Genomic DNA, 24,031 nt, shown 5'->3' with positions numbered 1-24,031 from the left:
TATAAATAACAAATTCTAATTAAAAATATCCATATTACTTGTTTTAATAATCATTATTCCACAATTTGAGTTTTATATAATTAAAAATATAAATATCTATAATTTCTTTTATACTTTAGGTTATCTTAATAACTATTAATTAAAATCTAATCTATGATGTGTTCTTTTAAATAAACAATTTTTTAATAAAATTACTTTTATAGTGGCAATTATTAATTTTTACTTTTAACCTAATATATATTCTTTACACCATTTTATAGAATAAGCGAGTACTTATTCTTGGAGAATAACAATGATTTGTACGTAAGTGAAATACAAAATAAATACTAAAATTTAAATTTATTCTCCATATAATATTCATTTATATATACCTACAAATGTCATTAAGGATGGATTAATTTTTCTTTTTCAACTGAAAATAATTGATAAGAAAGACTGCAATTTCTAGAATCCACAATAGTTTTTTTCTTAGTGAAGCTTTATTGTAATAGAACTATACAAATTATCATTGTGAATTCTAAATATAGAAATATTCAATAAAAGGTTCCTATTTGCCCTAATCAGACATGGAAAGTTGTATCCTATCCTATGTTCAAAACCAGAATATTATGGCTAAAATTACTTTCATTTAAGTCTGGTTTATAAATAACAATTATAGAAAGTATGTATATTTCCATTTAAAAATATAAAAACTTAATGAGAAGACTAGTAATCCTGAAAATAATTATGGCTTCAATAATAGCTTTAAATTGAAAACCTTATCACTCTTTGGTCCCTTTAGTCTTCAATTTTGAATAAATACATTCTTTGCCACTTTTGCTTGTCCAACTTAACATTATACTCAATAAAGGGTTGTAAGCATTGAAAAAAACCATATATCCCATCATGCCAAATTTGAATATCTATACACTAGCTTAAATATCACAATCCCAAAGGAAGTAGAGTTATGTTGCTCTTTATATTTTATTTTGACTTCTATGTATTGAAAAATAAGAATATGTGAAATGAAGTGGACTTATTTATCATACCTTTTTTTAATGAGAAAAAAACTGAAGAGGTTATAGTTAAAATAGAGTTTAAAAAAGTAGTGGAGAGGAGGGTGAAAGGAGCAAAATTGTTATGAAGAATTATGAAAACTAAAAGAGTGCTGCTTTAGTGTTTCTTTCTGTTTCTTTTTGTATATATTGGCACTGGCCAAAGTAGAGGGATATGAGATATGAGATAGTTCTCTAAACATGAAAATTTGTTAGCATAACAAACAAAACATGAATCTTGGTATAATGCTTCAGCATTGTAGTCTCATGCCTCCAATTGGGCAATGCAAGACTTCAAAAACATGTATTATATCACATATGCTGTGTGATCGGCAGCAATAATAGAGAGCAATGGAGAATTTCCAACATTTCTCTCATGATCTTAATCAGTGAAGAAAAATGATATCAATTAGCACGGCTATTAACAAGAGTATGTACGTGGTGGTGTTGCTTTCTATTCTCTCAAGACAAATTGATGAAAATAACTGGACATCACAACCTCACATGCATTGCTATTGGAATCCAAGAGTGTTTGGTATGCCATGGGGAGATGGATTTCGCCACCAATTGTGCTGTGAGGATTGGATGGGTATGCCAAGATGCCTTCTTTCTTGCTGCCTAGTTGGGGGATTGTGAGAAGCAAGGACGTATTAGCTGTGTTGTTATTGTCCCGAGGTACCTGGCAGCATTTTAGCGGTAAGGCTAGATACACTTGCAAATTTTCCTTCTCATTTTTGTGGAAGCTGGAATGAAATACATTACTTTGCCTTATCGATTATCATAACATTGTTGCATTCAATATTAATGTTATTTATAACTATGATAGAGATTCTTGGAGTTCTTCCAGTTCGTGCTTCTTCATCTTCTTATTCTTCTTCTTTTGCTGCTGCTGTGAGCTTTCCTCCTCTTGCTCCTCCTTTTCTTTAGCCTCTTCGTCATCGTCTTGATCATTGCTCCTCCTCTTGCCACTGCTAGCTTTGCTGCTAGAGATGGCGCTGAGTTGCTTTCTCCTGGGCTGCGCCTCGATGAGCATGGACACCACGTCTCGCATCGTTGGCCTGTCGCGAGGGGCCCTGCTTGTGCACAGCATCGCCACTCTGAGCACCAGCAGCATCTCCTCACGGACGCTCTCACAGCCGCCAATGCTCCAGTCGAGAACTTCCACCAGCCGCCCCTTTCGCAGCTTGGAGTGGACCCAGTCGACGATGTTGCTGCCTTCTCCAAACTCTGGCTCGATTGGCCGCTTGCCAGTGAGGAGCTCCAGCAGCACCACGCCGTAGCTGTATATGTCACCTTTCTCTCTCACTTTCATCGTGTACGCGTACTCTGGAATCACAAAAACCCAAAGTTTTCGACTTTTAGATCGAGTGAAACGAACAAAGTTGCAACCCACGACCAAAACATGCACGTAAAACAAAGAAAAGCCTGGAACGTAAGCACAAGGAAGAAAAAAGCCTGTAAGAAACCAACAGGACAAGCAGCCAAACAGCAAGACCTCTCAAGCAAACATATCCTATCGCAAAGAGTGCATATAGATTATTACAAGGCCGAAAAAAAAGGCCTGGTACAAACCAACAGGAAAGCAGAACCAACTCTTTCAAGCAATGAATGACCGATATCTATCACGGAAGAAAAGAAAAAATAAAGAAAAAAGATACAAGCGTGAATGAATAAATAGACGAACGAGTAGCAGAGCGATAGAAAAACCAAATAGAAAAGAAGAAGGAAACAAGTGAGAGCTACTCAAGCATTTGTTTTCATCTAAGCAGATCTAAAAACTGTCTGGAGGAATGAGCAAACAAACAAGCTAGGAATGAGCAAACAAACAAACCAAGGAACGAGTAGCTCATACCTGGAGCGATGTAACCATACGAGCCAGCAACAACGGACATGGATTCTCGCGCCTCGATCAGCTTTGCAAGACCAAAGTCCGCAACTCTGGCGTCCATGTTGTGATCCAGGAGAATGTTGCTCGACTTGACATCCCTGTGAATTATGACGTGAGGGAAGCAGTCGTGGTGCAAGTAAGCCAGCCCCTGCGCCACTCCCATTGCGATGTTGTACCTCGCAACCCAGTCCGCCAAGAGGCTGGAAGAGTTCTTCTGTCCGTGGAGAAGATCACTCAAGCTTCCATTCGGCATGTACTCGTAGAGCAGCATGTCGGTGTGGTGATTGGAGCAGTATCCCAGCAGCCGGACGATGTTCCTGTGCCTTATCCCCCCCAGAACTTTCACCTCGGACAGGAACCCCTGGTCGGTGTAGTAGCTCTCTTTGTTGTTGCAAAGCTGCTTGAGCGCCACCACCTCGCCGCTCGCCATCTCGGCCTTGTACACCACCCCCATCCCGCCTTTGCCGATGATGTTCTTGTCACGGATGCACTCGAGAAGCTCCTCCACCGTGAAGCCCAGCCGCTGGAAGGCCGTCATCTTCCACGGCCACTCGCAGGAACCGGCCGAATCTCGGACGCAATGCTTGCTCCGGTATCCACACGGGAAGTTCCATCCGTAGCGCTTGTGGAGATACCTCACTCCGACCAAGAGTATGACGAATGACAGCCCGAAGAAGATTGCCATGAGCCACTGTCCCGTTCTTCTCGACGAGGCACCAGCTGAATTGGAGGAGCTCCCTCTTGAGCCGCAGGGTGGAAGAATTCCTCCACACAGCCCGAGGTTCCCGGCAAAGACACTCTGGTTCGCAGACGAGAATAGTCCGGACGTCGGGAGCTGTCCGGACAAACTATTGTATGAGACGTTGAAGTCCTCCAAGCTCCGGGACTGCGAAAACTGTGCTGGGATTCTCCCTTGGAGAGAGTTCCACGACAGGTCCAAGACGGAGAGGACCGGGAGCAAAGCTAGAGCCACCGGGATTTGTCCGCTCAGCGTGTTCTTCCGGAGGTTGAGCGTGACCAACTTAGAGCAGTAGACGATCTCGGGTGGTATCGGCCCCTGGAGCTTGTTCTCGGACAGGTCCAGCACCAGCATTCTCGTTGCATTGGCTACAGACGGGGTGAGCTCCCCGGAGAGCGCGTTCCCGGCTGCATGGAGCTCTTGCAGCTGCGGTATGCTCCACACTCGCGGCGGTATACTGCCTTCCAGCCTGTTGCTGGAGATGTCGATGAAAGCCAGGCGTGGAGCGGCCGAGATATCTTCCGGAATGCTTCCGTTGAGCCAGTTCTTGGAGAGTTCCAGCCGCGTGAGATTCGGCATGGCCCCGAATGCCGCTGGTATCGGGCCCGAGAGATGGTTGTCGTGGAACCGAGCTCGAAAGAGCCACTTACAGTTAGTCATGTCGGGGATGGTACCGGTGAGAGAATTGGAGAAGAGCTCCAGCTTGATCAAAGAGCCACCTTTGCAGATCCCGCGAGGGATCTCCCCCGATATAAGATTGGACGAGACGTCGATCCAGCTCAAGCTCCTCGTATGGCCGAGTCGAGGAGGAATCGTCCCGGTGATGAGATTATTCCACACGGATAGAGTCTCCAGATTTTCTAGCTCTCCCAGCTGCTCGGGAATGGAACCGTTTAAGTTGTTCATCATGAGATGGAGGAGAGTGAGCCTGGCCAGCCTCGAGAAGCTTTCCGGAATTGGCCCGCTGAGTTGATTGTCCGAGATATCCAGTGACATAAGTCCGCTCATGTTGCCAATCTCTGGAGGTAGAATCCCGGAGAGCCTGTTCTTGTAGAGAAAAACGGTGTGGCACTGGACCAAGTTTCCCATCTCTGCTGGTATGCTTCCGGAGAGGCCTGTCAGCGACATATCCAGGTACTCGAGCTGGACGAGCTTCCCAAACTCTCTTGGAATTCCTCCGCTGTAATTGTTGTAGCCAAGTTCCAAGTGGTTCAACTCTACCAAGTTCCCCAACTCTGCCGGTATCTCCCCAGTGAGCAAGTTCCCAGAGAGCTTGAGCGTCTTGAGCTTGGTCAGATTCCCATACTCCGGAGGGATGCTCCCAGAGAAATAGCTTCCAGCCAAGTCGAGCAGCTCCAAGTCGACCAGACGAGCCATCTGCGACGGCAGCGGTCCCGTGAAGTTGTTGTCATGAGCCGAGAAGAACGTCAAGAGATGTAAATTGGCAATCGCATTGGTGAGACGACCGGTGAATTGATTCTCACTGATGTCCAGGGTGTCGAGATTCGTGAGGCTTGTCATCGCCAGCGGAAGATCGCCGCTGAGGGAGTTGTCGCTGAGGTTGAGCACTGAAAGCGAGCTGAGCAGACCAATGTTTTCATTGACTCTACCTGTCAGGTTCATGGAGGCGAGATTCAAGCTGGATATCTGGTGCTCGTCGTCGCAAGTCACACCCGTCCAGCTGCATGGCGTTGTCGTAGAATCTTTCCAGTCCGATAGATATCCCAGCCCATCCACGATGTCCAGTTTCAATGCCAGGAGATTGACAGCATCCTGAGAGGCTTGAGAAGAGGAAAGTTGAGCCTGTTGGAGGAGAAGGAGAGCCAAAACCACCAGCGTAGCTGCTGAAGTCCGGAGCATTCCCTGCTCTGTCTTCCGTTTTTCCGGTGTAATGCTCGTCGAGTTCGTATTCGTCCCCATGCCCTGTCTCGAATTCCGGCCTTCTAGACTTCTACCTCTTCCGAGTATAGAGCTCCTTCTTAGCTTAGCTAAAAGGTACCTCCTCCAGTGCCACCACCACTTGACTTGTTGAGAAGCCTTGTTTCCACTACGAGCCCAGCAGCATCAAAACCTTTGTCCTCGTCTGATATACCCTCGAGTCCTGGTTTTCCCTGTGAGTAGAGTCGTCGTCCTCTTGTAAGTCTGGGAAACTCCAAGTTGCTTGTTTACAGTGTACAGTCGCTGGAACCTGGTTAAGCTCTAAGGACTTGTACAACGTAGTATAAGTAGCAGTAGCCAAGCGCTCGCTCCCTTCCTGATTCACTGAAAAGATAAAATGGATCAGAGCCTTGTACGTATTGCTGCTGCCATCCATTTCAATGTCATAGCTACTAGACAGTACACGCAGAGACGCACTAGTATGAAAGAATCGTATCAGCAAAGCATTCGACTACGATTTCTACTACTACTTCCTTCTACTACTACTACTACTACTAGTAGCTCTACAAGATGCACAGAATTATGCAGAATGCGCCCCCATACTGTACCAGAGGAGCTACGCAAAGTGACGACGCAAAAGACCGAAAAAGTAAACTAAAGGAAAGAAACAGCACTCACAGAGAAAGCCGCCTGTACAGCTTTAGCTAAAACGAGAAAAGATGGAACAATCACACGCAAAGCCCCGACAGTAACTACGAGAAAGAATCCCACCACAGCTTACGAAAATGGGTAATGCAAGTACCAACAATCAAGCCAAGTTGAGAAGCGAAAGGAGCAAAGATACTTAGAGCAGCATACACACACCTGGTGAGCCTGATTGATGTCAAAATGGTATGAAGATGAAGCGGCACCTTCTCTGTCCAGCTCGCGAGGTTGTAATTGCCGAAGCCAGGCTTTTTGGATGGATTTTTCCCCCTCTTTGTTTTGATATCATCGCATCGCTCGCAGCATATTTGTATGGTAGTTGGTTTGCTGCCGCTACTGCCCGCGTCTGTGCATTTGCAAGGACTCCTCAGCTCTGCACCAGATGTTGGGTCTGTCCTACGACGCATACATATGGAAGATGCCAAGTCCTATCCTTGCCAGAGATATGTACACATATATAGAAGAGACCCACGAAAGCAAGCAACGAAAGAAGGAAAGAAGGATCAGAGCACCACCAGCACCAAAAGAACAAGACCAGGCTCCACAGCACGCTTAGCAACAACACCAACGAGAAGAGAGGAAAAAAAAAAAAAAGGAAAAAGAGAGATTCATACTTAAGAGAATCAGGCAGAGCTCCACCAACACGAAAAAAACAAAGATAAAAGCATGCAAGGGGGCGAAAAAAAAATTGGGAGAAAACTTGGAGAACCGAGGAGGTGGGGTGGGAAAACAAGGAATCCCGTAGCAAATCTATGGCCTTTCTATTTCGCTCCACACTGGAGGCCTGGCGCTGGGGAAAAAAGAGGTGGACTTGACTCGATTTGAATGCGAATCAGATATGTACCACCAAATGGAGCCGTATGAATCGCACACAGCCATTGGCCAACAAGAAGCCAAGAAGAGACGAACGAGGCGCTTACCAGTGCGAGTACTAGATTAATGCGAGCGCCAGAGAGAGCCAGGGCGCTGCTGCTGCGCTCGCTGTTCGCCGATCTTACGTCTTGTCCCCAGGCGCGATTAGGGTTCTTGAGCAACAAAAACCCCAGCAATTTAAACGGCTGCTTTTCCCGCCAGTTTTTCAAACCTAAATTCTATAAAACAAGCCTCTGAGATAAACTTAATTATTCTAGTTATTACTAATGATAATTTAGTAAGTAAAAAGAAATTATCCAGACAGAGAAAAGAGAAAGTACGCTAGGCTAGGACTTTCCTCTTTATACGCCGTGGATACGTTTGCTATACTGTCACTGGGCTCCATTCCAAAAGCTGAAGCGCGTCAAATATGTTAAGAAGCGATTGACATCTAATGCAACTTTTTTAATTATTAATATAACTGTTTATATATTCTTATTAATAATAGATTAAACTGGAAACCATATCAAATACATGTTTGCGCACGCCTGGCAATCAAAACTGATGATGGAACCTCATAGACGCATCCAAACCTTTCTTTGATCAGCAACCATAGGTATGAGTACTTCCATTCTTTCCTCTAGTTGCATGGAATTCTTCCATTCTTCTTGAGCGTGCTTTGTCTTTATAGCGTGTGGGTTCCAGTCCGATCCTTCTTTTTGCGTAGATTACCAATATCTCGCCAACTTTTGCTTTGCTTGCATGGTGACCTCAAACACCACTGCCTAAAAGCAAAGAGGGTCGCTCGCTAGTGCTTTGATACTTAAATCCGGCCTTCTTTTTTTCCCAGCTTTAAGGGCTTTGTTCGTGAGATGCTCCATTCCCTGCTGCCTAGAGAAAGAATCACTTTGTCAAGAAACGAAAAGATTCCCCCGGCTCCATGCTCGAGAAATTTCGGGTACCACTATCCAGCTTTTTATCATTGCTTTCAACGTTTGATTACTCCACCAAGTACCTACGTAAGGATGAGAGGAAGAATATTAAAACAATGGCGCTTGTATTCAACTCCACTCAAGATCTTGGTGCTCGATTCAAACAAAGCAAGCAAGCAAAAGTTTATTCACGGAGACATGGATCATTGTCAAGGGAGCCATTAAAAAACTCAAGTGGAAACACACCTGGTGACCCGAAAGGAGATTTCTTATGGCTTGACTGGTCCAAGAACTTGGAGAATCGATGAGACCTTTGCGATTTCATATTCGTCATCGAGAACTTGTTGATGGGACTGAGAAAAAAAAAAGGAAGAGAAAAGAATTCCTCACGGATGATAAGTACCTCACTCTCTTTGTCAAAAGCTTTGATTCTTTCTTCTCTTGACTTGACCCGCGATCTTTCTCTGGATCAAAAACTTTGCAATCCAGCCAAGGTAGTGTTGTGGATTCCTAGTAAAAAAAAACCGATCATCTCGTCACAGACCAAAGGATAAATGGATGTGAAACAAACCAGCTTTCCAGCCGCAGTCGCCACTTTTTATCGTTATGACATTTGGCTTCCCTGACTCGAAACATAAGCTGGACAATGCGTCAAATGTTATTCCAAGAGCGAACAAAGAAATATCATCTGCTAGAAAAGGAATGGTCACCTTGGCTCCCACGTAGAAAGAGAGAAATAATACCGGGACAAAGCGCGGTCTTGCTTGAGATGACCAAAAAGGAAAAAAAAACAGTAAACCAGCAAGCAAAACTAAATAACAGAGAGATAGAATAAGAGCACGTTTGTCTCAGAAAGAGAGTCGCTTTGGATCCCGCTGAGCCAACAACGAGAACCGATAAGGCCATCAGTGAAAGTGATTCACACTACTTTTGCAGACTTTGTATCTGCAAAGTGTGTCAAACTATGAGCAAGAAAAAAGGCTACCTGTTTGAAGCCAACAAGCTTGCTTCATCAAAGCCTTCTGGCAACCAGAGTAGACACGACCTGTCCTGTCGTGTTTACAAGTTAGCAAGCTTGGATAGGAACGCAAGAGTCTGGCTCTCACTTACCATTCCAAGTCGTGACGCAATGCGAAAGAATCATCCACACGTTAACGTGTTTCTATTGAGAGCAGCCGAAAGATCTACAACCAACAGCCACTCGTGATAGCGTTGCATCGCAAGTGATAAAAGTTCATGCCTGACGAGCTGAAACTGGCAGCAGTTGTTCACGCAACACACACCAATGCCGCACTTAACGCATCAGAAGCTAGAAAGTAGGCTACACATACCAGGGCCCAGAATCGATGCATCAAATTCAACACCTGTGAAAAAAGAAATTTTTGTCAAGGACTTAAGAACTAAATCGAAAGCAAACTCACAAGTCCATTGATTGACAGGCTGTGAAGAACTTGCTGCTGCATTTGCTTGCATGAAAGTTAGAAGTAACTGAACAGCTTGCGTTGGTTGATAATCTGACTGAAATACGAACGAAAAAAATGTAAAAGGCATATATTCCAGATGGTTCCCGTCGAGAATACAGAGGGGTGAAACATTTTTCGTCTTGGCTCGAAAGTTTATCCCGAACCAAGCGTTGTCTAGATAAAGGATAAAGCGAAATAGTCACCGTTTTTTATCTTTATAAGCCTCGGCCTCCCTCACTCGAAACATAAGCTGCACAATGCATGAAGAATAAGAGAAAAGGAAGAAAAAACGTTCCAATCCTCACCTTGGCACCCACGTAGAAAGAGAAGAAAATCCCGAGACAAAGCCAAGCATCTGCAAAACAGTCTCGTTAAAACCATTCCAAAAACAGGAAAATAGAGAGAGCATACTTTGCTTCACAAAGAGCTTACTAATGAGCTCTTTAAATCCCGCCGGGCCAACAACGAATCCGATGAGGTTTGCCATCTGCCAGTCTCAGCACTAGTAAGAACTATGAATCTAAAGTGATTCATACCATCAAGCCGGTTATGTTGAGGGCACTGGCAATGGCACAGCCTTCAGTGAATAACGCTGGCGAATTCTTTTGCAGTTTTTGCATCTAAAAAACTCGTGTCACGCTAAAACGGAAATAAAAACAAGATACCTGTTTCAAGCGAAGAGAAAGCTTCATCAAGCCTTCTGGCAACCAGAGTAAACACGTCATCCAGGCCCAGGAGAGAAGTTTCCTGTAGTATCGACAAGTTAGCAAGCGTTAATGAGGATAAAGAGTTCGGTTGTTACTTACCATTCTAAGTCGTGCCACAATGCAACAAACGTGAAGATAATCCATACGTTGAGAAGTTTCCATCTAGAGCCGCCAAGAGGAATGTAAATATATCTTCAACAAAAAGAAAAGAAGTTTACGAGGATGTTTTGAAAGGGAAAGCACGACAAATTTCACACCTTACGAGCCAGCGATTGTAAGATGCATGCCAGCTCTTCCAAAACCCCTCTAGGTCATAGCAGTTGTTCACACAGCGTAGCATGTTTTCGGGTGACTCTACACCGGACATCTATCAAAGAGCTTAAAAACACATCACAAGCGAGAAAGTACGTCATACCAGGGCCCAGAATCGGAAGAACCTCCAGATCAAAAGAAACTTTAGCCACATGAAGTTGAGCACCTGCAAAAAGAACAAAAGTTACTCAACAACGTACAAAAACTGCTCGCACTTACTCCATAGCCAACGATAAAGATTTGCACGGGTGACAGCTTTGGCCAAACCCTGCTCGTAGCAAATGCGTTATAGTAAAAATAGTGTGTCATAAGTTCCATAAGTAGCAGGCAAGCAAGCCACCTGATACCGTAGGCACCAGCCTGCTTGTAGCCTATCCGCGGATTCTCAATCTGCATTAGAGATCTTTAAACATCAAAACTCAAAGGGCGAAAAGAACTTGCCTGTGAAGAAAACGAGTTGAAGCTAACAACCGGGCCAGCGATGTAGAGCGGTGCATAGAACAAATAGCTGAAGTACGCTGTCAAGCCATAGGCATTTGCCGGTAAGACTTTCTCCTAAAGCTACAGTAAGTAGTGCTGGCTCAAAAGCTGCATCAAAAACATTACCTGACGCGAGAGGTAGCACGGGTTACCAGTTTGGCACTCACTGCAAGTAGCGTTGTGCTTCTAAAAAGTTTTACAACATGAGAAGAGGAAACCCAAACAAGGAGCAAACAAACCTCCCAATTAATAGCCGACGGTCGACAACAACGAGTCCAATGGTAATCTAGGCCAAAGCTCACCATTCGTAGCATAACTAAAATAGAGAATTTAGAATAAAAAAAATAGAAGGGAAAAAAGAAACTCTTCTCATACCAAAATTGAAACTGATATGCCACCGCATTGCACCCCGATGTTTGTCAAGCCTTGCAAAAGCCTCTCTATGCAAGAAATGATAAATTCAAGTCAAGGAAAAACGAGCACTAACATACCCAAGAGACGTAAAGGAGTAGCCCTCGTAGACTCTATTTAGTATGAGAAATGCCAAGTTGTAGCTCCAAAGAAGAATCGGAAAGAAGGACCTTCCACCTGCAATCTAGCACAAACGAGATCACAACCTTTGAGAAAAAAAGATCGAAGAAAAAGAGCAATAAACGACCTTTGTGAGGGCGAAGTTTCCAGCCGCTATAGCAACTATAAATACAATACTGGCATTCGAAAGCTCATAAGAAAAGAGAGACAAAGAGAAGGAACCAAAAAACTCACCAGCATTCGTGCATGTACGCCAGAAAGATGGTCGAAACTACAAGCCAATAGCGCGACATTCCTTTGCCTCCAAACCTCAAACCATGCGTAAGGATCAAGCTTAAAACCGTGAAACCTCCCAGGACGATCGTCAGGGCTGGGAGATTTGCTCGAAAATTCCGCCATTGCGCATCAGACAGATCCTATAGCAAGAAGATTTCAGCAAGAACAACGCGAAAAGGGGAAAGACTCTGGATTACCACATTGCGCTCCAAAATCCAGCCCCTTCTCAATCCCCGCAGACCCCAAGCCTCCTTCCCTGCCCTCGCATTTCCCGAAATCTGTGAGCTTGGATCGATCGCGTTCATCGCATATACCTGAGGAGAGATCGATCGAGCGCCAGACGAACAGCGCATAGAAGACGAGCGCGTAGGCGTAGAGAAACCCCATCCCTAGGGTTTTGAGTGAAAATGGCGCTTCTTTAACTTTACATTGTATATGACCATATATGACCATTGACCAAAGCTATTGACCACCATTGTAGGAGCGGATCTTCTGTTTAAGCGTGGTGGCGCTGAGGCCGTTGGATGCTCCTAGATAGCCGGCAGTTAGACACAGTTGTCCGCGATATCTTCGCGGGATATTCGCGGTACGGGCTTTATCTGGTTGTCAATTGCGTGCAAAGACATCTAACTGCCACCGTTAACAGGGAGCCATCGGACGGCTGTCTCGCAGCCGCGTCTGGTCGCCTGTCGGGTTGGTAATTTAACTGTTTTCCTATCCAGGTGTCCCGCCTAACACCACTCGCAAGAAAGAAGTCGTGGGTTCGATCCTCGCCCGCTACAAATTCGTGTGTGTGGAGCTTTCCAGTCATGTCAACTTCCAAGATCAGCATCGAATCGCCTTTGTTTGCACTCTTCTAGGGCGTTCCCCCTTCCCTTTACTTTCATTGTGATTTGGACCGGGGCGAGCATTCAATCCTTGGTCCCTTGATCTTGGCTGGGACAAGCTGGATCGTTGATATTTCTCGCGCCGTGATTGACGACCATATTCACATCGCCGTAATTATAGGAGGAGATTGGAAGGATCATCTCATCTCATCCCAGAAGATAGAGCGCCACGAAAGAAATCGCGCAGCTAAAGAGCGTTGGGATATCGATATGATAGTTGGACGTCATCAAGATGCCTGTGAGATTTGGACAAAGAACTTCTCCCCCTCTTGGTTTCTCATCACGAAAGTGACACGCCCTTGTATAAAAGATAAAAAAGAAGACATTTTAAAGGCACCGAAACTTCCCATCATCCTTCCCGCCCGCACTTTTTTCGGTTTTCTGTTTTGTCAACTGGCTCCCCAACCGACACTCGCTTAAATGCGGGGGTTTAAACTAACAGGAGGAGCCCTAGCCTTGTAAAAAAGAAAGGTGGCGAGCTTTGGACGTGTGAGCTGACCAATTTAACAATGGCTCGAATGTCCCCTTTGCCCCTCACATTAGAATGGGGCCTCCACCACCAAGTTTCATTTCATGCCTCTTGTGTGTTTGGGCTAAGAAATAATCAGTCAATGTCTAGATTTTCTAAGCCAAGCGATTCGATTCTTAAATCACGCGGACGCGGACGTGCGAGCTTTTTTCAAAACAAACAAACAAGGTTTACCCAAGTAGAAGGTTAAACTAACTTGCCGGTAGAAAAATATATAGAAGAACTAACGGACCCCAGCTGTTGATTAGCTGGAGAAGTCACACACACATTTACTGCCTGGGTGTATTTTCAATCACTGGACAGAAACACGCCACGCCACCATGCAGTGTTGTTATCCTCTATGCATGGCATTGTCCTCATCCATGGCCGGGATGACATGACGTCATGCATGCTGACATCATAGGCATAGCAATCATGGGCAATGGGCCATGCCCATGCCCTGTTGCGAGCATATCCCATGGGAACATTCCACCGGTTTTAAGCTTTTGAAAAAAAAATTTGCACCTGTCTGAAAGTTTATAAGTTGCCTCATGCTGTCCTGGTCGTTGAAGGCAATCGATCAATCAATCAACTTGTGGAAAACTTACATCACTTCAATTCGATTCAATTCATCAACACAACTTCTTTTTTTTCACTTTATTTTCTCTCTTTTTCCTTTCCTCTTTTTTTTTTCTGTTGCTATTGTAACATTGTTGTATCGATCCATCCGTCCGTCCTTCAATTATGGCGGCCGGACGAGGGGGATCGCATCAAACGGACAGACAGGTGGACGTCACGCACCTTATGCGCAAAATCTTACCTCATCCCACACACAAAGGAATGGGCGGACGAGCACGTCACCGCCACCCACCAACTGCCCGCCCGCCCGCCCGCCACCGTCTTTTTCTGATACTGCCACTGGATTTCATTCCATCCCTTGGCAGCTACGACGCTACCTCTATAACTTTCTTTGGCTACTCCACAGCCCTGCTACGCGGAGAGAGGAGCAAGAAATAAGGAAAAGGTTTGTGGTCCAGTCCACCAGTCCACTGTTCCTGGACGGGCAGCGGCGTCAAGGCCAGTCAAGTCAAGTCAGCGCCAGCTTGGATCCACGCGGAGGAAGCTTCCGCGAAATGCTAGGGCTTGAGGCTTGCGCTTATGCCTCTCTGGCCCACCCAACCAACCATTGATTCCGCGATCTGGGCGGATCTGCAAGGATAAAACGTGAATGTGATGTTTGGCGACAAAATGGGCATGCGCTCTTTTAGGGTTTTTAGAAAGGAAGAAAAGGTGGTGGTGGAACCCTATAACACGCCAAAGATTTGTTTCAACATACGAGGAGAGATGGTGGCCGACACAAACGAAAATTTTTTCCTGGTCGAGTAAAGTTGTTGCAAGTAACAACCTCCAAGACCATAACAAAGCTACAAAAATCTCCCCCACGTAAGTTAGTGAGTCTAACACTGCATTGTATGCATTGGCCTCTATTTTTTCTCCTCTTACTCTCTCTCTCTTTGTCTCGGTTTGGCGTCCATTTTTGTCCAGATCGATCCCGCGATCGATCGTTTTCCTACACACGTAAGTTGATGCTTACCGGGATCTGTTCCTCCCGTGGATGGAATGGGCTGCTGGGAAGCGTTTCTTTAAGCGCTCGCCCAGCCCTTTTCTCCCCTTTCCTCGATAATTCGCGGAGACAAACACCAGACAAGTGTGCACCTGGTCGAAAAACAAGAATTCGAGAGAGATGGAGCGACTGGGTTTGGATCTGGCAGATCAGATCGGGAGACAAAATAAATTTTTTAAAACCGCGCGAAAGGTGGTTTTAAAATCTAGGGCCCATACATCCAGAGCCAGCCAGGAGTTCCAGAGTTCCAAGTTACCCAAGTTCCATTGGACTATGGCCCGTTTGTTGCCGTACGCATGTCCCATTCCGCCGTACACGGACTGGCCGAAAAAAATCATTTCTACTGGTTTTTTAATCCCCAAAGGCGAAGTAGTTGGGGCAGGTCCACGGTCAGTGGCGCAGTCAACGCATTTCTGGCATGTGGAAAGCGATAAAAAGAAAAAAAAAAAAAGCGAAACCACCCACTTCTAACGGCCAGGCTGTCTCCCAGATCCAACGGCCCACGTGCCGCTAGCTCTCCACATCTGGAGCGTCCGTTGGCCGGACGCGTGGCGCATTTAACTTTTTATTCACGTGAACTGCCGCACAGGCTGGCAATTTAGACACGTGGGCGGCCGCATTTCTAGCTGGACCGGCCCCAGTTGTGCCCGTTAAAACCGGCGCCCGGTTTTAAAAACCGTTTTAGCACGTTAAATCGCTAACCGGCTTGCCGTTAAATCTGTTGCTTTTTAGGGCTGCTTTTAAGTTTTAACCATTTGTGGGTTGTGTCTGATTCTGCCGGACACAGCGCGAGCACCGGGCAAAATTTTTCTCTTCTCTTGTTGGAGTTTGCAAATTAGGGCGCCATGCAAATGCCCGATCGCCATTGCACGTGTTACCACCTTATTTTATATGCTTTGTATGGCTTGAGTTTGGATCCCAAGGTCGCAGGGGGCATTTTGTTTTGTTTCCTCGCTTGCATTGCAAGCTAGAGCCAGCTTGGTGTCTTACCACTTGATTGACCTAACACCACTAGCGAAGAACTGACCGGTGAAACAAAGAAAAAAGATTCCCTTTGATCCCCTCGCTCGCTCGCTCGCTCGCTAATCACGAGCCTGTCTTACTGGATCCCAGTAAAGAGCGGCGATATGATTGCTGGCTTGTAGCGCAACTTGCACGTAAACTAAAGCCGGGGTCACGAAATTAATCTCACGATTTTGTATAGTTTGTACATTGGAACATGGTTTGGCTTTCGAAGTGGAGGAAAGCTTTAGGGAATTAAAAAAAGATTCTGGGCGATTAAAGATGGATTGCATCATTCCTAGGGAGCAGAGCAGCTAAAGGCGATACAGTTTTTTTGCCTTCTAGATTGATATTTTGACCGGGTCCGGTCAGGTCCCTCTAAGCGATGCGAGAGCGAAAAAGAAAAGCCCTTGAAAATGATCGAAATGAATGAGGGGCAGGAATCTTTTGGCTTGGTTGGGCAAAAGCTGGGGTACGTAGGCACATATCTTAAGGCGCGAGTGGTATAAATATAAGATTGATTCGTTTATACACTACTGGTCTATCATGTATGTGTACAGCCACAGTACAGACAGATGCCACGATCCCGGTGGTGGTAACTTTTTGATGCTCTTTCACTGAATACTACTTCTGGAGAAGAGTGTGGAGTTGAAGGATTCCTTATGATAATGAGGTGATGGAGTGTGTGTTGTGAAAGAGAATAGGGTTTTCTTCCCATTCGATGCATCCATGTCTCTGTCAAACATGGCTGGAGTGGCTTTAACCGAGAAACCATAAACAAATATACTTTTGCCCTAACTGGGCAAATTGGGATTGGCCGTGGGGTCTTGCTTTGCCAGGGGTATCTTGGGCATTGTTTTTTGCGAGGCTTTGTTTTGGCACTAGGTCTGGTGGTGGTGGTGGTGGTGGTGGTTTTTGTCACTCACAGGAGGAAAGAGGAAAGGGGAGGCCCCAGCGCGAAAGGAAAAGGAGGCGGCCCTACATTTGGTTCCCTTGTCACCCATCTCCAACATGTTGATGGCGTGGGAGGATGTCTCCGGAAGCTAGGCTCATGATTGGCAAACAAAAGCAAGAAGAAGCCCATCTCTGGGTGGCACAGCGGTTATTTGTATTGTTCCGTTGTTACAAAAAAGGGAGAAAAGAGAAATAGAAGGTTAGTAGTAAAAATCAAGTTCCCGGCGGCCGGGAAATTTTGCCGGCACCCCCGACCGGCCGACCGGCCGATCCAGGCTGCATTGGCTGCAGCCGGCTCGGCTGGCGGCCAAGCGACAAGTTCGCCGGCCGGGAAAATTGGGGCCTGTTTTCCGACGTTAACCCCTGGCCGGTCTTATCCGTTTGGTGGGCCGAGCCGTACAGGGGAGTGGCCATGGGCCACAAGCGGGCGATTCCTCTCCAGCCTCTGCGCGACACGTCAACACGTAGGGCTCTGGCGGCTGCGTACGGCCGCGTGCGCCCAGTCAGCAGTACTGTGTATGCGTATGCAAATGGAGGGCGCCTGACGTCATGGTTGCTGATGCCATGGGGGACCATGGCATGTATGGCATGATGTGGAGTGGTGGTTAGAGTTTGCGTTATGGTTATTATGGCCATGGCCATTGGCCGTTGTGGCCATATGTAGGGGCGAGAGAGAGAGGGTGTGTGTGTGTGCCTTGAGCTTCACTCTTTTTGTTCTTGAGTTTAGGGTTTTTGGGCAGCGCTCCTCTTCTCTCTTCTCCTCTCTCGATCCAAGCGACGATTCCAGCTCGATCGGATCGATTCGATCAATGGCGCCATTGTTCTGGGCAAGAATCCTGGGATTCTTGGCGCGCATCGGCTGAATCGAGCGGTATTTCGGGGGAGATTTGCGTAGATGCGAGCGATGTGCACGATGGCGCTTGGCAAGAGCGGTGGTGGGAGTGGCGGAGCATCGGCGGAGGAGCTGGACAGGATCAAGGGGCCGTGGAGCCCCGAGGAGGACGCGGCGCTCCAGAAGCTGGTGGACAAGTATGGCGCGAGGAATTGGTCGCTCATCAGCAAGGGGATTGCTGGGCGATCGGGCAAATCGTGCCGGCTGCGGTGGTGCAACCAGCTGAGCCCCCAGGTGGAGCACCGCCCCTTCACCGCCGCCGAGGACGCCACCATCATCAAGGCGCATTCGCAGCACGGGAACAAGTGGGCGACCATCGCGCGCCTCTTGCCCGGAAGAACAGACAACGCGATCAAGAACCACTGGAACTCCACTCTCCGGCGGCGCTGCTGTGCCAGTGGCGGTGGTAGCGGTGGCGAGAAGAGCCACGCTACCGCCACCGCCACCGCCGGCATGGAGCACGAGAACGCCAATCATCGCCAGCACCACCAGATCCACCAGTTCGTCAAGAACAGCGACGAGGAGGAGATCTCGAGCTTCAAGCGCAGCAGCAATGACATGTCCAACGACGACGAGGATGGCAGCAATTGGGAGGTGGATTCGCGGAGCTTGAAAAGGATGAATTTTGGGGACGCGCTGTCGCCCAAGAACACGACCACGAGCACCACCACCACCGCCACCGCCGCCACCACCACCACCACCGCCGCCGCTGCCGCCAATGGGATCTTCAAGCCCCTGCCCCGCGCGTCCGCGTTTGCCAGCTACAATCCATGCGAGGAATCCAGCTCCAACACCGGCGGCGCGGCGGATCCACTCACATCGCTCAGCCTTTCTCTCCCGGGGCAAATCCCAGCGGCGACCATGGAATCGAGCAAGCCTGGAGCTCCAGCTCCTCCTCCGCCGCCGCCGCCAAGCACTCCTCCTCCTTCCTCCTTCCAGAATGCCGCCCCGGCGTTCGTGCCCAGCGGCTACGTCCGGGCCGAGGACGCGGTGGAATTGATGAGCGCCGCGATCCGGGCGGCGGTGGCGCAAGCGCTCGCGCCGATCTTCCAGCCCCGGCAAGGGCGATTGGATGGAGGATTGGATGGAGGAGCTCCTTCTCCTCCTCCTGGCAATGGTGGCAACAATGGGCTCTTGGGGATGATGAAGGACATGGTAGCCAAGGAGGTCCAGCGCTACATGGCGGCCGCTGCCGCCGCCGCTAGCGGTGGCGGCGCTGGATCGCCGCTGGCGGCGGGAGTAGCGGCGGCGGCGGCCTCCTCGCCGCCGCTCTCGTCTTGCTCCTCCGGATCGTCGCCCACCGCGGTGGCGGCGGCGCTGGCGGCCGGGAAATTTGGATTGTTTGATCCGCGAGCATCGCAGCTCCAGCGCCATCACCAGCAGCACGATTTCTTTGGCGGTGGATCGATCCACCCGCATCAACACCACCACCACCACCACCACCATCTCCAGCACCTCGCGTTCGTTCCAACGCGGCACTGAGCCTCTCTCTGTCTCGCGCGCGCGCGCCCGCGAGCATGATCCATGGCTGGGCTTTGGTGGTTTTGATTTGATTCATCACAATTCCTAGCAACACTCTTCTTCTTCTCCTCTGGATCGATCGATCGATCGAGAGAGAGGGCCAAGAACGAAACAGGGAGCGATCGACCGATCCAAAGAACACAATGTAAAGGACGAGCAAGGAAAGAATCACTGTGGTTTTTTTTTCTCTCTTTATTTTCCAAAGCAATGTAGTGTACTTACAGTGCTGGTACCTACTTTTGAAAGAATAGAAACAGGGGAGATCCAAGAACGCGTGTGCTGTGATTTTAGGGTTCTTGGGCAGCTCTTTCGATCGATCGATGTTTGGGTTTCACGATTTCGGTGCCGGCAAGGAATCGGTGGTGGAGATTTTCGTGGTGTCATGCATTTTGCGCGAGGAAATCGCGATGAAAAGGATTCGAACCCCCGAAGCGAGGGAACCCATAAACCCTAAAGTTGGGTTTTTCTTCTTTCTTCTCTTTTGACGCCATGAACGCGCCGGATCGCTATGAGCGCTTCGTCGTTCCCGAGGGCACCAAGAAGTAAGTTGTGGATGTTACGGCATTGCGGGCGCCCGCGCGCGCGATGATTTCCAGTGCCGTGGCTGCTCAAAAGTCCTTTCTCTTATTTTTCTTTTTTCTCTTGATCGCGCGTAGGGTTGCGTATGAGAGGGATATGAAGGTAATGAATGCCGGCGCTTTCACCATTCAGCGAGAAGATCACACTGTTGGAAACGTTGTCCGCATGTAAGCTAGAAAATCAAATCCTCTCTTTTGTTTAGCTTCCTGGAGTGATTCTTCTTTTTTTTTCTTTGGCTTTCAGGCAGCTACACCGCGATCCCAATGTTTTGTTTGCTGGATACAAGCTACCACATCCATTGCAATACAAGATCATTGTCAAGGTGAAAGCTTCTCTTTTTTCCATCATGTTTTCTTCTAAGCACTGATGGATGAAACTTTGATCGATCCATAGGTGCAAACCACCAGCCAGTCGTCACCGATTCAAGCGTACAACCTGGCCCTCAGCGACCTGGACAAGGAGCTGGAGCATCTCAAGAGAGCATTCGAGGTTTGTGAAAGAAAAATCGATACTTTGTTTCCAGTCGATCAAACGAATAACGAATTTTGCAGAGCGAAGTAGCACAAAGGCAGACGGACTACTACTGAGCTTCGATCGATCTTCCAAAACGCTACGAAAACTCAAGAAAAAAAAAGAATGGAAACTTTTTCTTCGTAAGAGCAAAATGTACAGGTAAAAGATGAAAGATCTCTCTTTTTCTTCCTAAGAAACAGGAGAAGAACGAAAAAAAAGTGTGTTTGAGTTTCTCAGAGGAAGATCTTCACAGGAGGAACCGCCAGGCCAGACTCATTAAGAAAAGGAACCATACCTGGGCGATGGACGAGATCACGGTATAAGATATACTCGGCCTCGTAGTCGTGAAGCGCGAGCTCGGTCCTCTGGTTGGTATGATAGTGGTGAGTGGAATTGGACAGCTTCCCGAATCCAAACAGGCCCACCTCGTCGCAGATCCCCAGCGCCAGCATCACCGCTTGCATCCCGGACGAGTAGTGGAAGAGCGTCCCGTCGTGGAGCTTGTTCCAGTCGTCGTAAGATCTCCCGGTGGTGTGGAAGAAGTGGCGGAGCGAGTAGTAGCGGACGATCCGGGTGGCGAGGCTGTCGAAGCGGGGATCGGTGACGAGCAGCGGAGCTCGGCGATGCGCGCGGCAGTAGGCCAAGTCGAGGAAGTGCGCAACTTGGCAGACGTAGGAGACGGTGGGGACGGCGTCGCCGTAGGAGGGGCAGGAGCAGCGGTGGCGGCGAGCGCACGAGTGGACGATGTTGCTGTTGACGAAGGAGATGGTGGTCTTGGATCCCACCCAGCGCTCGAAGCCCGCCACCTTTGCGTTGTTGAGGCGCATCACCATCTGGTAGCTGTCGATGAGCGCGCCGTAAGTCCGGTTGAGGAGGACGCCGCTGTTTCCAACCACGGCACACGTCGGGTATGGTGATGGCGATGGCGATGATGATCTTCTTTGGTCGCCAAAGTGTCCTTCTCGGTCATCCTCCTTGGTGTGATGGTGGTGGTGGCGATGGTGGGCTTGCTCTTGGATCACTAGTTCGTCCTCGGTGGTGGTGGTGGTGGATAAGTTCTTGTAGTGGCGGTCGATGGGCTCTTTGATCGCTGGAAGGAGCTCGGCCATGATCTCTGGATCGTAGCGCTTGCGGCGAGCCCAGCTCTGGAGCATCTGGCGGAATTCTCCGGTGTAGGGAGCGTACCTGGGATTGGAGAGATCCGGCGTCCACCGACGATCTCGCAGCCTCCGGATGGGAGTGGGGCGGCGCCGCTCGTAGCCATCGCTGTGCTCCAGCTCCACCCTGCCACGCCCGCCCCGCCCGTGGTGCCAGTAGTACTTGGCCGACGATCGCTCGTCCAGGAGCTGCCGGATTCTATCCCTCTCGTCGCCATCGCTGGCCTCCAGTGCGGTGTAGTGGAGCACATCGTACGAGCGCCGGGGCTGCTGCGTCGTCGCGGCGGAGGAGGAAATGGAAGAGCTCGTCCGCGAGAGGATGGGGCGATGCCTGGCGTGGAGGCTCCAGAGAGGGGAGAATGTGAGCGACAGCAGCAAGAAGGCGCTGATTCCCGCGGCCGCGAGGATCTTGAATCTCTCCCGGCGATGATGCGAGCCGGAAGAAGGCGGCAGTAGGAGCGGCTTTCCCTGATCTGGAGAACACGACGATGCCGCCGCTCCCTTGATCGATAATCTGGCCGCGCACATTGGATTCTTCCAGCGCTCACGGCGAAATCCAGCCCCAGCTCCTGCCCGGTAGGGATCTATCCCCGCAACGCTGCCTCGATCTTCCCATGTAGACGAATCTTTCTTCCCTGTGTGCTACCTGGAATCACGCATCGCGAGAAAGAGCGCGAGCGCGAGGTCATACCCGTACGCCATGGCCCCGCTCAGGTGTTCTTCGTGTTCTTTCTAACCTAAACCACATATAATTCAAATCGCGCGGCAGGCCACACTCCACGTGGCAGTTTTATTTTCACGGTAGGATTCTCGCCACTTGTCACTATCGTAACCAATTTTAGAGTAAACAATATTATGTAATTTTAAACTAATCAATATTACTTTAAAAACTAATCTTGTCTTAATACAAGTTTAGACTAAACGAGATCAGATTAGAATAATACGCGTGGTTAGATTAGCAGCGTGCGGATAATCTCCTCGCCACGCCCCGGGAGGAGGAAGAACAAGTGGCCCATTTCTGGGAGCTCGTGATAGCCGGTCCAGGGCAATCTTTCGTGGATGCAACGCTGGAGGAGCGCCGGAACCAAGTAATCTCGATCGCCCTGCCAGATATCCACGCGAATTCCCTCTCCCGGCTGCTCCACCTGGCTTGGATCGAATTCCCAGCTCGCAAACTGGACGAGGATGTCTCTCGCGGTGGATTCCTGGGCTCCCTGGCGTTGGGCTTGGCTTCGGTGCTGAGAAATCGAGAGAACGATCAAGCGAAGGAGAAAAAAAGAGTTTTTTTTCTTGCCTTGAGGATGCTGGGACTGGCCAGGATGGTCTGGTCCACCTTGTCGAGCCTGGAAATGCCGGGTTCTAGCCATCTCTGGCTGCTCCACCAGGTGTAGAGGCCGGGGAAGTAGTGAGCCAGTCGAAGGCCACACTTGTCTAGAAACGATCGAGCGCTGAAAGCCTGGTGAGAAAGAGATGGTGGCAAGCACGGCCACCAGTAGTTGATGGCTGGAGCAACAAGTGCCGCTCCAGCAATCCTGGGAGAGAAAGAAAGGATTGAGTGCGAAGGAGAGAGAGCTTGAAAAGAAGAGATGATGTACCTGTGTGGAATGTATTTGAGACACGACCATGCCGAGTAGCCACCAATCGAGATTGCTATGATGTGGAACTTCGCACCGAGTTGAAGCTGGTCTGCCAAATCCTGGATGTCGAGCGCTTCGGACTTCACAGATCTTTGCGGAAAAGGGTCGCTGTGTCCATAGCCAGCTCGATCGAATCCGACCATGTAAAGTCCCAGCTCGTCCGCAAGCTCCTGCGATCGAGTAGGCTAGCCAAACTTGCGAAAGGGAAGGATTCTCTCTACTACGTACCTGTGAGCACGGGAAAAGAGCGTCGCGAGAACTGCCAAGCCCATGAATGACCACCACCTTGAATCTCGCCGAGTTCCTGTCGACCCCGAATTCTTTGTAGGCCAGACACCTCCCATCTCGGAGCTTCACTTGGTCGTAGTTCATCGCCTGGAGAGCAAACACGATGAGGAAAAGCTCGATTCCACCTAGAAACAAAAACGCTGACAAAGGAGAGAGAAATCCCACCTTGTCACTGAAAGAGCCAGAAGCGTGAGCGTGCCGTGCGAATCGTCCACGCCCATCCATCAGTGTGCAAGAGAAAGCGACCGGGGCCATAGCTTTCGTAAAGTTTGTTCCAGAGAGCTATCGCGCACAGACTCCATGCCGTGCACCATCATTGTTGTTCTTGGTTTCCACTCCGGCCAGTACGAGCAGTACGCTTCCGTGCTTCACTGGAAACAAGAAAAAAAGAAAAAATTCGCTGAGAAATTCAGTCACGTAAACCTTGACTCTCTACGAATCCAGGCTTGTTTTAGCTCCTCGCTCTCTCGACTGCCACCTATAATCGCGACCACAACGAATGTGTATAGAGCAAAAAATGGGAGGACACGCATTACGCTGCCAAGAGCTCCGCGAAGAAATGGATTGGATGCCGCTCCATGAGAGGGAAGATTGCCCGATGATCGATCGCTTGGATCTTGGATCATAGCAGCCGCATTCGCGAATGGCGCTTGACGATTCCAGCAAGAGAAA

At 48.5% G+C, this 24,031-nt stretch overlaps 6 protein-coding genes across 8 annotated transcripts; 2 read left to right on the top strand and 4 right to left on the bottom strand.

The window, feature by feature from the left end:
- Positions 1-1,780: 1,780 nt before the first annotated feature.
- LOC9642203 (MDIS1-interacting receptor like kinase 1) lies at positions 1,781-6,836 on the bottom strand. 2 transcript variants are annotated; one of them, XM_024678611.1, is made up of 4 exons: positions 6,404-6,836; positions 5,272-5,923; positions 2,887-5,229; positions 1,781-2,360 (listed from the first exon to the last, which is right to left on the bottom strand). In XM_024678611.1, exons 2-4 carry the CDS (start codon positions 5,579-5,581, stop codon positions 1,852-1,854), a joined length of 3,162 nt encoding a protein of 1,053 aa, XP_024534379.1. In that variant the 5' UTR covers positions 5,582-5,923; positions 6,404-6,836; the 3' UTR covers positions 1,781-1,851. The 2 variants fall into 2 exon arrangements, with proteins under 2 accessions (XP_024534379.1, XP_024534378.1); XM_024678610.1 differs by having other exon boundaries at positions 2,887-5,923.
- A 2,718-nt stretch (positions 6,837-9,554) lies between these two features.
- Positions 9,555-12,219, bottom strand: LOC9642639 (putative membrane-bound O-acyltransferase C24H6.01c). Of its 2 annotated transcripts, XM_024678632.1 has the most exons (19): positions 12,112-12,219; positions 11,995-12,053; positions 11,756-11,937; positions 11,649-11,697; positions 11,482-11,585; positions 11,366-11,430; positions 11,230-11,306; positions 11,117-11,176; positions 10,952-11,065; positions 10,851-10,900; positions 10,730-10,778; positions 10,614-10,676; positions 10,456-10,565; positions 10,298-10,390; positions 10,157-10,238; positions 10,028-10,111; positions 9,903-9,978; positions 9,797-9,846; positions 9,555-9,741 (listed from the first exon to the last, which is right to left on the bottom strand). In XM_024678632.1, exons 1-19 carry the CDS (start codon positions 12,182-12,184, stop codon positions 9,691-9,693), a joined length of 1,491 nt encoding a protein of 496 aa, XP_024534400.1. In that variant the 5' UTR covers positions 12,185-12,219; the 3' UTR covers positions 9,555-9,690. The 2 variants fall into 2 exon arrangements, with proteins under 2 accessions (XP_024534400.1, XP_024534399.1); XM_024678631.1 differs by having other exon boundaries at positions 10,730-10,900.
- Positions 12,220-17,473: 5,254 nt separating this feature from the next.
- On the top strand, positions 17,474-19,456 carry LOC112347532 (transcription factor MYB44-like). Its single transcript, XM_024678566.1, has one exon. It carries the CDS (start codon positions 17,668-17,670, stop codon positions 19,144-19,146), a length of 1,479 nt encoding a protein of 492 aa, XP_024534334.1. The 5' UTR covers positions 17,474-17,667; the 3' UTR covers positions 19,147-19,456.
- A 146-nt stretch (positions 19,457-19,602) lies between these two features.
- On the top strand, positions 19,603-20,401 carry LOC9642202 (DNA-directed RNA polymerases II, IV and V subunit 11). Its single transcript, XM_002973680.2, has 5 exons — positions 19,603-19,727; positions 19,842-19,931; positions 20,008-20,086; positions 20,158-20,253; positions 20,316-20,401. Exons 1-5 carry the CDS (start codon positions 19,675-19,677, stop codon positions 20,349-20,351), a joined length of 354 nt encoding a protein of 117 aa, XP_002973726.1. The 5' UTR covers positions 19,603-19,674; the 3' UTR covers positions 20,352-20,401.
- On the bottom strand, positions 20,392-22,171 carry LOC9642201 (beta-1,6-galactosyltransferase GALT29A). The gene has a single exon (XM_024678567.1). It carries the CDS (start codon positions 21,960-21,962, stop codon positions 20,511-20,513), a length of 1,452 nt encoding a protein of 483 aa, XP_024534335.1. The 5' UTR covers positions 21,963-22,171; the 3' UTR covers positions 20,392-20,510.
- A 121-nt stretch (positions 22,172-22,292) lies between these two features.
- On the bottom strand, positions 22,293-24,012 carry LOC9642200. Its single transcript, XM_024678416.1, has 6 exons — positions 23,896-24,012; positions 23,525-23,837; positions 23,300-23,446; positions 23,030-23,241; positions 22,729-22,966; positions 22,293-22,672 (listed from the first exon to the last, which is right to left on the bottom strand). The coding sequence occupies exons 2-6, from the start codon at positions 23,612-23,614 to the stop codon at positions 22,385-22,387; spliced, it is 975 nt and encodes a 324-aa protein (XP_024534184.1). The 5' UTR covers positions 23,615-23,837; positions 23,896-24,012; the 3' UTR covers positions 22,293-22,384.
- Between the last annotated feature and the right edge of the window lie 19 nt (positions 24,013-24,031).

Source organism: Selaginella moellendorffii, unplaced genomic scaffold (genome assembly GCF_000143415.4).
Source record: "Selaginella moellendorffii unplaced genomic scaffold, v1.0 SELMOscaffold_22, whole genome shotgun sequence".
Classification (NCBI taxonomy): domain Eukaryota; kingdom Viridiplantae; phylum Streptophyta; class Lycopodiopsida; order Selaginellales; family Selaginellaceae; genus Selaginella; species Selaginella moellendorffii.
The sequence above is the reverse complement of the archived record's forward strand: the minus strand, read 5'-3'. Positions and strand labels throughout refer to the sequence as shown.

What these genes read in the sequence shown, in the direction of transcription:
- LOC9642200 (XM_024678416.1), bottom strand. Translation starts at nt 23,614, where the DNA reads ATGGCCCCGGTCGCTTTCTCTTGCACACTGATGGATGGGCGTGGACGA. An exon ending in CTCTTTTCCCGTGCTCACAG is followed by an intron (nt 23,242 to 23,299) that starts GTACGTAGTAGA and finishes ACTCGATCGCAG; the next exon opens with GAGCTTGCGGACGAGCTGGG. An exon ending in CTCAAATACATTCCACACAG is followed by an intron (nt 22,967 to 23,029) that starts GTACATCATCTC and finishes TTTCTCTCCCAG; the next exon opens with GATTGCTGGAGCGGCACTTG.
- LOC112347532 (XM_024678566.1), top strand. Translation starts at nt 17,668, where the DNA reads ATGCGAGCGATGTGCACGATGGCGCTTGGCAAGAGCGGTGGTGGGAGT.
- LOC9642639 (XM_024678631.1), bottom strand. Translation starts at nt 12,184, where the DNA reads ATGGGGTTTCTCTACGCCTACGCGCTCGTCTTCTATGCGCTGTTCGTC. An exon ending in GCGTACATGCACGAATGCTG is followed by an intron (nt 11,698 to 11,755) that starts GTGAGTTTTTTG and finishes TTCGAATGCCAG; the next exon opens with TATTGTATTTATAGTTGCTA. An exon ending in CTTTCTACGTGGGTGCCAAG is followed by an intron (nt 9,742 to 9,796) that starts GTGAGGATTGGA and finishes TGCATTGTGCAG; the next exon opens with CTTATGTTTCGAGTGAGGGA.
- LOC9642203 (XM_024678610.1), bottom strand. Translation starts at nt 5,581, where the DNA reads ATGGGGACGAATACGAACTCGACGAGCATTACACCGGAAAAACGGAAG. An exon ending in GTATGGTTACATCGCTCCAG is followed by an intron (nt 2,361 to 2,886) that starts GTATGAGCTACT and finishes TTGTGATTCCAG; the next exon opens with AGTACGCGTACACGATGAAA.
- LOC9642201 (XM_024678567.1), bottom strand. Translation starts at nt 21,962, where the DNA reads ATGTGCGCGGCCAGATTATCGATCAAGGGAGCGGCGGCATCGTCGTGT.
- LOC9642202 (XM_002973680.2), top strand. Translation starts at nt 19,675, where the DNA reads ATGAACGCGCCGGATCGCTATGAGCGCTTCGTCGTTCCCGAGGGCACC. An exon ending in GTTCCCGAGGGCACCAAGAA is followed by an intron (nt 19,728 to 19,841) that starts GTAAGTTGTGGA and finishes GATCGCGCGTAG; the next exon opens with GGTTGCGTATGAGAGGGATA. An exon ending in AATACAAGATCATTGTCAAG is followed by an intron (nt 20,087 to 20,157) that starts GTGAAAGCTTCT and finishes ATCGATCCATAG; the next exon opens with GTGCAAACCACCAGCCAGTC.